Source organism: Bactrocera latifrons, unplaced genomic scaffold (genome assembly GCF_001853355.1).
Source record: "Bactrocera latifrons isolate USDA-ARS-PBARC rearing strain unplaced genomic scaffold, ASM185335v1 scaffold_31, whole genome shotgun sequence".
NCBI lineage: Eukaryota > Metazoa > Arthropoda > Insecta > Diptera > Tephritidae > Bactrocera > Bactrocera latifrons.
The window spans coordinates 406856-419141 of record NW_017536741.1 but is presented as its reverse complement, the minus strand read 5'-3'; the positions used below and the strand labels follow the sequence as shown (position 1 = coordinate 419141).

The window sequence follows — 12286 nt, the reverse complement described above, 5'->3', positions numbered from 1 at the left end:
CTGCTGTTCTTATATAGAACCAGCTGGTTGCCAGCTAACGTTGAARCCTCCTCATTACTTCAAATCACAATGCCACTCGCAAATCATCTATGAAAAATCACTCACTTTTGTTTGTTAAAAGTCATAAACCAAGTGAGTTATAAGCAATTTTTTAATTTTTATTTGCAATTATATAAAATGTTACACTCATGATCATACATACATAAGCACATATAGAAAAGTATGGGATTAACATTGTCTTAACATGTTCGATATATTCAATGTAACCAGAATTGCGAAAGATATTCTAAAATACTACTCTCTGACATATTGTAAAAACAAAAGTATGTTATAAATAAATAATCTTTGATGCTGCGATGAGTTCGYAGCTGTCCTTACTTCTATTTATTCGCTTTGACATTGTCAAACGGGTTCAACACTCCGGGTGGTCCACCGAATGTGCCTTGGTACTTATTAGCACCGACACCAGAGTCGACTGCTAAACCGGAGGAAGTTGGAATTCCAACGCGATTTGCAGAGTTAGGATTCGTTGGAAGCTTTGGTGATGCTGTTGGTGCAATGGCCGTTCCCTGTGTAAATGCAACATTCGCAGGGCGTATGGATCCATCTGATCGCACTTCGGAACCTAATTTCCCACTACCCAAAACACCTGGAGATCCGCCAAAACCTCCAGTGTATTTTCCAGTATTTACATTGGTTACTGGTCTATTATTGCCCTTGTTATTAAAAGTATTGAAATTCGTGCTCTGTGGAGCACCGTTAAAGGTTGAGAATGCGCTCGGAGTTGAAGCCTTATTGAAGGTATTCGAAGTTCCGGTGAAGCTGCTGCTACTATGTTGGAAGTCTGTCAATGGAAATTGAAACATTTTAAATACACACAATGCTAAATAAAAAAAAAAAACAAAAATGAAATTAATTGTTTATCTCAGAATAGGAGAGTAGTCCTAGGAGTTGATCGTAGTCTAAAAAATTGATCAATAGCCGGAAGCCATATAGGCTGCCTTACAAACTGATCGATCAAAATCAAGAATTATGGCTGGAAGCTATTATACTCTGGCTGTTTGTGTAAACTATTATTTTTTTAAATTTAAAAGTTACCTTTTTGGAAATCTGCTTGCCCGGCAGTGGTACCGGCACTAAATCCACTTTGTTTAGATGCACTTGTAACGCCACTGGAAGTACCAAATACGTTGTTAGTTATCACTTTGCCTTCGTTACTTTTCGAAAATGTGGTTTTCGTTGAGCTACCAAAATCTTGATCTGTGGAAGCCGATGAATCGGCGCTGCCAGCCGTCGAAGTTGGTTCGAATGGAGCTGCAAAATTTTTATTAAAACTTGATGAGGAATGTTTGTTGTTATGAAATTGGTCAGCTGTTGCTGCTGCGTTTTCACGATCAAAACGAGGATCTGCCTTGCTGACATCGTTCACGGCCACAATGTCGACYTTACTCTCAGCATCTGCGGTTGGTGGACTAAATAGCACTGGTGGCACAGTGATTGCCTCTTGATTGTTATTGTTGCTATTAGGCACTTTCGCGAATGGATTTTGGATGTTGAATGGTTTGGCAGTTGTGATGACTTTTGATGGGGAATTATTAAAAGCGAAAGTACGTGTAGTAGAGGTGGAGGCGGAAGCGAAAGTGGAATCGTGCCGATTAGTTGAACTTGGTGCAATTTGAAAGGAGTTAAAGGATGTGGGGGAGGATGTTATGAAAATTGGTTTTGTTGTTTCAGCAGACAGCTGCGAAGGTGGCAGTAAATCATTGGAAACATCGGAATTCGATTCCTCAGCATTATATATGAACGGCACACCTGGAGCCAAGTCGGGATAATCGAAATCAGCTAACCACGATGGTAAAGTGACGGAATCGAATGGATTTTCTTCTATTGGAGTTGCAGGAGTTGTAGTTGTAGTAGTCGTTGTCGKGACGGTAGTAAATTTATTTGCATTCTGTGACGAAAACGGACGTGTAGCAATATTGTGTGCTGGCAAGAAGGGATTTGAATTAGAGAATTTTGATGTTGTGACTGCTTGACTGTTTTTCGCTTCAGTACTTGTTGTATGATCTGCGATAGTGGAAGAATTTTCATTAAATCTATTGTTGTCTTGTTGATTTCTATTGATATGGTGCGATGGTGCCGCCGATGTCGTTAGTCGAGGTTTTGGTGTTGTCGTGCTAGTCGTGGTACTGATGACGCTATTACTAAGTAATGACGTGTGCACTTTCGAATTGGGAAAGGTAGAAGATGAGGCAAATGTCGAATCATGCGTTTGTGCAATATGATTGGAAGAAAAACGATCGTCAAAAGAGTTTGGTCTTTGAGTGGTTGTAGTAGTGATTGCTTTGGCAGTTGTGGGATAAGCGCGTACCCAATGTGGTCGAGGTGTGGATACAGTTACACTTTTAACGGTGGTAGTAAATGCTAGACGAGGCTTAGATGTCGTAGATGTGGTACGGGGCCGARTGGTAGTGGTGGAAGTTGTACGAAGCTCTTCAGGCAACTCAATGTCATTAAGATCGGTGTATGGTTCAAGTGGAGGAAGAATATCCCGCGAAATAGTATCATTATATTCGTGTATATTTTCTGGTGGAATAAAACTTACTGCTGCATCCAATTCAGGATCATCAATATCAGCTAACCAGGATGGTAGAGTATATGAGTCACCATTTTCTAATTGGAAAAAGTCGTTTGGATTAAGTGGTGCTGGTGTGGTTGTTGTTGTAGTTGTTGGATTACGTCTAGTAGTTGTCGTACGACGTGTTGTTGTTGTGGTAGGACGGCGGGTTGTCGTACTAGCTCTTGTCGTTGTCGTAGTAGTTGTGGTTGTGGGCCTCGTCGTACGCGCKGTAGTCGATTTGGGAGTAGTTGTAGTTGAACTCGTAAAATGAATCCTATTTTCTTGTGGACTAGTAAAGGATACCACGGACACACTTCCTTTATTGGAAACACCAATTTCAGATGCTTGTGCACTGAAGCTCTGTCCCGCAGTTAAAGATACTTTATTGTTATGTGTACCAGATACAAATTTTGGCAAATGTTTTTCCGAAGTAATTATGGTAGGTTCTTGTTCTATTGGTGGTAATAAATCCCATGCGATAACCTTCAAGGATGACCCATCCTCAGCTGGCATGTATTCCACAGGTCCTCCAATATCCGGGTCGTTTAACTCAAGTATGTATGATGGCAACGAGTTAAGATTATGATTTGGTAATTTCTTATCTGTTTGACTTGTGGTAAGCACATTTGTGCCTTTCGGATTCAATTCGACTAGCTGAGCATTTTCCACATCTACCGTGGTTGCCACGATTGCTGTAGCCAAAGGTCCTGGAACTGAACTCGTACCGGTTTCTCCATCAGTCGACACAGCAACGGCAATGGGATCTAAGGCGGGAAGGGGAGTTTGGTATTTAGCAGCTATGCGATTAATAGTGGCTATATCAGTAGGAACGTTTGGATAGTTAAAATTACCACTACTTAGGGGTTGAGGGATATTCTTGTGATGTGTGGAGATGGCGCTTCGTTTGCCTCGGGAAATAAAATTGTTATTACTAGGATTAGCGATGTATATTTGATTTTCTTTTTTAAACGGGTAGTAATGAGGTGATTTAAGTTCAGCCCGGTTAATAGGAGCATGTGGTGGAATTGATGGGGACGTTAATGGATATGGTGTACTAAATACTATGTTATTTGGATGTTTGGGGGTTAATTCATTTAAGGAATGCTTAGTAAAAATATAATTAGCTAATTGTGTAAATAATGGCGATCTTTGCGAGAGCGGAGACGTAGAAGTATACGAAATTGGTGCGCTTGTGAGTGTGTTGGCAGTGTTGGTAGTGTTTGTACCGAATGCATTTGTGGTTCTTTCGAACGCGTTAGTGCCATTAAGCGTGTGTTCGGCGTTATACCAGTGCTTGCTTTGTTTTGTTGTTTTGTTTCTACCAGAACTCTTGGCTCTGTGTATGTCAGTATCAGTAAAATTAAKAAGTTGTTGTTGTTTTTCGACATGATCTGGCGCTATTTGAGGAGAACTGAAACCATTTGATTCAGTTTCTTTGTTAATACGTTTGATTTTAGCATCAATTTCATTGTTGATATTAGGGTGTGTGACCATCGAATCTTTGTTGCTAACAAATGCGATAATTTTTTCGCTGTTCACCTTACCAGACATTGTTTCGAACTTTGCTTTGCTAATTTGACCTTTTGTGACGCTCTGTTGCTGATCGTTCGTATTGGACTTGGTAAATTGGTTTGGTGCACTAAAATTTATATGTTTTGTATTAGTGTTATTKATTAACTCACCAATGAATGGTGGCAGTAAGTCGTCGGCCGGCTTCTTTATCTCAGTTATGCCCGAAGCATAGTTGGGTATTTCAAATTGTAAACCCTGCGCACTGATTACCTTCCGCCCATCAGGTGTATCGATGGGTTTAAGCGTCTCAATCGGATTACCATAACTATCGACCGTCGACGGTTGATTTTTGCTGAAGCCTTTAACGTCTCTGGCAGTATTATCATTATTAAGAGCCSCAGCTATCGCATCGGAAAATTGTGYCGGTTGTGCTTCTAAAGGGAATGGCGCTTCTGGTGGTGGCCCAATACCATCTGAAAATTAAGTTTTCGTTGTTGTTTGTTGTTTTTCGTTTGCTGATCTCTTATTGTATTGTGTTTGGTGTTTATGTGCTAATGTTTTGTGGAAAGTGTATATAAAAGTATATTATATACATTCTAAATACATACATATGTATTATATACTATAAGTGTGTGTGTGTATGTGTAGTTGGTGGATGTAGTGTGTATGTGCTCGTAATAAATCATGGATTTGAGTTGATGGCGTGCATCATTATGTATATTCGTGCCGCAGTTCAGTGCATTTGTAAACCGAGCGAATGCAAACAATTTAAAAACATACAAACATATACATATKTATGTGTATATCTACGCACATTTATTGAAAAATTAACATGCATTTATGCAAAAACTATGCAAAAAATATTCATAAGTTAATTGTTAGAATTATGAATTGTGTCCGAAATAGTTAAAGTTGGGTTACATACATACATATACAATTTACAACTACATTTCTGTCATCGCATAGAAAAGGCACAGAAAGCAAATCAAACAATTAATACTAAAAATTGTCGAATAAAAGTTTATAACTAGTATCTGTATACTTCCGTTTTTTTATTTCTACAACGCGTGAAAAATTTAGTGGACCAAATTAACACCTGCGATTTCTTACTGAAACGAAATGAAACAGAACCATTTCTGAAGCGAATGGTAACAGGAGACGAWAAGTGGATCAAATACGACAATAATTTGCGAAAAGAATCATGATCCAAGCGTGGTGAAGCTCAACAAATGGTCGCAAAGCCAGGATTGATACCTCGAAAGGTTATGCTGAGTGTTTRGTGGGATTGGAAAGGAACTCTATGAGCTGCTCCAGCTTGGTCGAACGATTGATTCTACATACATTTTACTCTCAACAACTGATGCGATTGAAGCAAGCAATCGAAAAAGAAACGGCCAGGACTGATCAACAGCTTCGTCTTTCATCAGGACAACGCTAGACCACACATCTTTGATGACTCGGCAAAAGCTGGTAGATCGTAGCTGGGAAGTTTTGATGCATCCACCATATAGCCCTGATCTTGCACCATCGGACTACCATTTATTTTGGTGAATGCAGAATTCCCTTAATGAAGTAAAGTTGGTTTCAAGAGAWGCGTATGAAAATTACTTGTGGCAATTTTTATTCTAGGTATCAACACCACATTTTAATTATCTGTTTGTTACCTTGGCTGAAATCTCCTATTACACACCTTAACTTTATGTTCGTACTAGGATGCRTATTGTAATCAATAATTCAAGGCCATCTCCCAATAAACAAGTTTTGTATATGGATATCTTAAGTCATGTTTTAGAATTCATTTAATAGTGTCCCATATTGAAAAACGCTAACTAATCGTTGCTGCCTTGCTAGAAAATTTCTACATTTRAAATGTTAGATTCTTTAATTTTCACTTCCCATACAATAAACTATGTACTAGGATAYACACAAAGTATAGTAATTATCACATCACATTCCATAAATTGGTTGTATTATTTTGCCATTAATCAATCACGCCTCCTAGTGCCACTAATATGGAGATTTTGCAAGAATTTTTATTGAACATGTTAGTGACTCATGGGCTTGTACAACTAAAAAAACTTGCTGCTCACCAAGTTAGTATTCGCAACCGTGGCTGGCAGCTTGTTTTGAAACAAAGTGTTGTTAAAGAATTCTCAGAAATTCCAGGTTAAATTGTATGGCACACACACAAACTTTTAATAAAAAGTGTATATTTATAATGGTCATGTTTTCATTATAAAGAACATATGTACATATTATGCTCATATTATCAAAACAATTTCAAATGGCTGCAGTTACCAAGGTAGCGCTTAAGTTCCCGACCTGCTCTGTAAAAGAAATGTCAATTTATGTGACTGACTGTGACTTTTTTGGTCGGTGTTCGGTCGGGTACTTATGTACACGGTACGTGGCTTGCACAATCGCATGACTTCTACTGCACAAAAACGGATGTGTGTACATATACAWACATACATATATGTGTTTGTATGATGTAATGCCAAGGCAAAGGAGGAGGATTATTATTTGTTGTTAAATTGACAATTTCGCTTGTCAAACTGGTTTATAATTGACTTTATATTTAATTAAATTTTGTTTAAAGCCATAAATAACAAATTTAATATGCAATAAATTTATAATGACAAATTGTAGATCTCCAACAGAACTTGTATATGAAAAGAACACTTTGTTGTATTTGCATCAGCAGTAAAATGTATCTAAATRTATCCCCACATACATACGCACATGAATACGTGTGAGTAAATATTCTCACACTCTTTAAGTAGGTCTACACACTAGCCATTTGAAAAATTGATCAGAATAATACTTAAAAAGATACTGGTACCATAACAAACTCCCAAACATCAGATGTCTTGTCGCTTTAATTATCYTCATTGTCGAAGTTCTGTATGCGCGGCGGGGAGTGAACGCCAATTATAATGTTTAAATAAATTATTTGACATTTCAATGACTTGGTACACTTGAGGTGTGAAGTCAACGGTTCCGGTAATTCCGGTTGATGAGTAAAAAGCTGTATGTGAGCATATTTACATATACATATATGCACATGTGACCTTTCTTTTCCATACTTATTCCACTTGTAGATTTTTATTTTGCTTTTTTTTTTATATTTATTCTTATGGTGTATAAATTTGAAGGTTGTATCTTGCATGTCCTTTTAAGGGAGCATTGGGTGTGAGTAAGTGTGTGCCACTGGTTTGACAACTGTCATATTTATATGAATGACATTCCGATATGACCGACCGCATAAATTTAGCTTAATATAATCTTTCAAAGCCATTTAAATAAAGTCCCACGCTCATTGAAAGATCCTAAGTTCGAATGCATTTGGAAGAGGCAATCGCCAAATATATGTATGATTTAAGTTTTCTTCTTTTTCAACTTAATTAGCAAAACAAATGTCTCTGTCAACTTAATACCGAAAAGCTAATGTTACTGTACATAAAAAAGTATTTTAAAAGCTAAAATATATGCGTAGGGTACTTGCTACCTCGACAGGTCCATAAAAAAAATAGTTTTCAGTTTCATGAACCCAATCGATCTTTTTTCATTATTGATTTGGGAAAAAAATATTAGAGTGAGTAAATATTGGGTTTGGCATTGCAAATTGATGCAAAATTTTATTGACAAAACGTTAATAACTTTAAAATTTCCATAATCTTTGACTAATTATAAAACAGTATGAACAAAATCAAGAGCTACAAAAATGATGCAGTCATCAAAAGCGGGCGTAACTCATATAGTATTCATAGGATAACAACAGGAAGTACACCTTCGTTGGAGAAGCCAATGCATTATACGACTACTTTCAAAAGTACGATATTTCGACAACGCTAATGGCTTTAAACATTTGGAGTGCGGATACCAGCGAGGAAATGCCGACATATGCTCAAACAATTAGCTCCCAAGAGTGGCAATTCCCAACACGATAGTGGAAACACATACAAATGCACTTTCAGWAGGGTTTGAGAAAATTCAGCAGGTAAATGACTAAATTAACAGTGGCGGGAATGAATGTTATTTACAAATTAATTTGTATATACAAGTGATTATGTAAGCTAAAATATATTTATGAGTGGTCGAAAAAGTCTTTTCGTATATTGTCAATAGAGGTCGTTGCAGTCATATAGTGGCTCCAGTGCTCCAGTGCTGCCAATCAAATTGTGTCAAACGGATACCATTTAGTGTTGGGAAGCTGAGATATTAAGCTTCATTTAACAAAAAAAATTAAATTCGGAGAGGTTGAATAAAAGTTACAGCTGTTCAAAAATGAGTAARAATTATGAAGGAATTCCGTGTATTTTGAAATTTTTGCTATCCACTATAAATATTAAAAAAATAAATTAAAGTTTGATTAGAAATACGAAAWGATTTTTTCGACTACCCAATATATATTATTTCTTCGCGAGTATACTGTTTAGTCTATTACGGTCGCTTAAAGTTTGTACTTGCATTTTTTAAATATTTTTTTTGGCGGAWATTACAATAAGATTTATAGCAGATTAGCATTAGTAATAAAGCGCCCAAAACCAGAAGCAAAGATCTATGAGATATACGAGTTACCTTAACGTTAATTATGTACATGTTTATATACAATATATCTTATATTTTTATATATAAATAATAAAGGAAAATATCAAAAAAGAACTGATCAAGGACTAGAAATACCAAGTTTGGCTGGTGCTCCGAAAGCGGGGCGCACAAATGACCCGCTCAGAAAGGTAATGGCACAAATGGTGGTGGCTATACAAAGTCTGTTCAGACCCTGTTGAGGCATACGCCCGTTTGGTGACCGCATCATGCCCGCTTTGTATTATACGGAAATTGTATATGCTTTCTTAAATTTTGATTCTTRGTTGTTTGGCACTTGCAATCACTTTAACGGTTAACTTCACTTTATTTCAAGAGCTGTTGAATTAAAAAGAAGAGAAAAATGTGGATTATATTCAAGTTGTCGCGAAACCTCTTAAATTTTATGTTATGTGATTTGTATTATATATAGTTTATCTCAGTTGAGCACTTTTCACACAACATTTCGATTGCGTTATAATCGGCCAACTAAATGAAACACGATTTGTTTAGTGTTTTGATTTTTTCAAATATTTATTATACTAGTGGAACCGGCCACGCGTTGCTGTGGTATACATTTTTTAATATACTATTTAATACAGTTAAAAATTTATTTACGAATAAAGTCAAAAATGTTTTTGTCGGTATAAGAATCCAAGGGATTTTACTTGAGGTTTACTTTTGACTATGTTCATACAAATAAATTTCATTGGAAACAATAACGAATTTAAGGCTGCTTTCTCAATGTCTACCGGCCTTTCTGACCAATTAATAGAGTTGTCCGCTTAATAGAGCGCCCATTTAGAAGAGCTTTCACTGTATTTTTTATTTATGACTGCTTTTTACTATCCTATATTTTAAGTTGGTTCGAACTGGACACAGTGTGATTATTAAAATTGGTTCAGTAGTTTAGCAGTCCATATTTAAATTTATCATATGGGGGTGGGCGTGAATTCCGAACTGCATTATTATTGATTTCCTTGCTAACACTTTTRTCACCATTTATTTAAAATTAAAATTTACTTTATTTTTTAAATTTTTTTTGTCACTAATTCGTCACTAATTCGTTTTCAGCTTATTTTCAAGTTTTGTTCCAAATTATCGCATTATTTCGGTTAACATATATTACTTTAAATATCCACATACATACTATATGTATGTATGTATGTACATACATATATACACATGTAAGTAAAATATGAGGTAATCGGTGTTTGTGAGTCTGAAAGTAAGATGCGCTTTGAGTATTTCCCGCAATACAAAAGTAACTAACTTTTCACATTCATATAACGGTATTATTTATATTATGCATATATACATACATAAATGGTATGTACATGGATTAAAAATTGGCCACTTCATTACAGAAAAAAAGAAACAATCAAACTGTATGTCACTATCTACACAAAGATACATATAATGAAGACGATTGAAGCAACATTTATATTTCGATAATTTAAGAAGGCATTAAATAGCCATAACAGCACGATTTACTAAATTATGGAGCGTACATTTGTACTGTGGTAACTTAGTATTTCACTTTCTGTATAGTTAATGTCAACGCGGAAAGTCAAAAAATACGTCCGCACCGCACGAGTTCTACAGTTTTAATAAGCGCGCGTTTCCTAAGCGTGTCTTGCCACAGTTCGCCACCACAACTTAAAGCATTGTGCGCCCAGCGCTTAACAGGTCGTCCGTCTGAGCTGCTGACGGCGACGTCTACAGCCAAAAAAGATGTGTGATCGAACGATCGTCAGCCGCTGCGCTGCTGCATCACGTCGCGAAACTCAATCGCTCCACGATGAATCTAGTATTTTGCTTGTGCTTTTTTAATGATCATTTTGGCGTTGATGTAAGGCGCAAATAGGGAGCCGAGCAGGCGCTTCGAAACCGCAAAGTTAAAATACACACACACATATATATACAAATGTATTTACGTATTTATAAATATGGCAAAACAAATGCTGATGCTGATGAATACGAGGTTGTTTTGCATCGCGTATAATCGATCGGTTGCTTGGCTGATCACACAAATGAACAATCGCAGTGTTGGGGCGTTATTATTGCTGACTGTTCAGCGCATTCAATGCATATTTCAACACCACGTTTTAACTTTCTTACATTACTTCTGCTTATATCATGCAGTCATTGTTATATGCTCGTTCATACATATCTACATACATACTATGTACACTTTATGTTTGATTGTTTGTATAAAGCTTTGTCTTTAATAACTTAGCGCTTAGTTTTGTGGCACTGTGATTTTTAGGAAATTTATTAGCTATGCATTTGAAAAAATCTCATTTCAAAGCGACTGCCATATACTTTATTACTGTTACTTGGAGACGATGCTTGGGAGTTTTTGCCACTACAAGTAAAATTATATGCCATATGACACATGTATGTATGTATGTATCTGTCTCTTATACACATCTAGATGTGTATAAGAGACAGGCCATATACTTTATTACTGTTACTTGGAGACGATGCTTGGGAGTTTTTGCCACTACAAGTAAAATTATATGCCATATGACACATGTATGTATGTATGTATTTATATATATGTACGTACTCAAATACTTACATGTCTGTCAAATGTTAAGGGATTATATGCATAGAAAATATGCAAATATACACATACACACATACATAAGTATGGATCTACGAAGCTTTGACTTGACCTGGTGCAAAGTGACTGTAATTGAGAACTTCATTTAACGATTGCGTTCGCATTTCTTCCACTTTCTAATTACAATTTTTCGAAAGACATTTTAAAAATATAAAAATATTAAGTTTGTCGATTTAAAAACCTACTTTTATGCTTAAAGTATTATTGTAAATTCTCCAACGGAACACGACATCAGCTTAGTTTCCGTATCCATGTTAAATATCACTATTGACATATGTACATACATACATATATATACGTGTACTCTACATATATGTAGTAGGCAATAAAAAATTTGTATTTATATATTAAATTTGTAATATATATGTAGGCATAACGGTACCTACTGCAAATCATCATCATAATTATGCCCATTATCGAATTCGTAAACAGCTATGGAATGGATCAATTAACGTGGCAATTAATGGTACCATGCAGCTAGCGACGTGAATTATGTAATACGGTTATTAAAAAACATACACAATCGAATAGAAATATTGGTGAGGTGACATATGACATTTGGTAAATACACACATACATACACACATGTACATACTTACATACATATGTATGTGCACATATTAAAAATCTTTTCCTTCATTAAGGGCTTAATATGCAACTAAAAAATAGAATGGCGGTAAGATATTGCCTCTGCAATGCATTAATCAGTAATTAAAATTTGCAGTGTTCCATTGAACCAGCAAAAGCCAGCCGTCAGCTCTCATCAGGTTTTCGATAGCGACTATAAACTCAATATCTACATACGTATACATGCATGCTTATAGACAATTATAATCATTGGATTCAAAGCTTCAATGGAACTTAATAAAATATTGCCGTGACGTAACGCAAATATAGAGAGACTCGATACATATGTACATATGTATGTACATAATACA

The 12286-nt window shown here is 36.0% G+C and overlaps 1 protein-coding gene across 4 annotated transcripts; it reads right to left on the bottom strand.

Moving 5' to 3' along the window:
• Positions 1–137: 137 nt before the first annotated feature.
• On the bottom strand, positions 138–10364 carry LOC108970827 (mucin-3A). 4 transcript variants are annotated; one of them, XM_018936468.1, is made up of 5 exons: positions 10231–10364; positions 8819–9058; positions 4303–4605; positions 1099–3384; positions 138–844 (listed from the first exon to the last, which is right to left on the bottom strand). In XM_018936468.1, exons 2-5 carry the CDS (start codon positions 8949–8951, stop codon positions 381–383), a joined length of 3186 nt encoding a protein of 1061 aa, XP_018792013.1. In that variant the 5' UTR covers positions 8952–9058; positions 10231–10364; the 3' UTR covers positions 138–380. The 4 variants fall into 4 exon arrangements, with proteins under 4 accessions (XP_018792013.1, XP_018792014.1, XP_018792015.1 ...); XM_018936469.1 differs by lacking the exon at positions 10231–10364 and adding an exon at positions 10042–10213; XM_018936470.1 differs by lacking the exon at positions 4303–4605.
• Positions 10365–12286: the final 1922 nt, after the last annotated feature.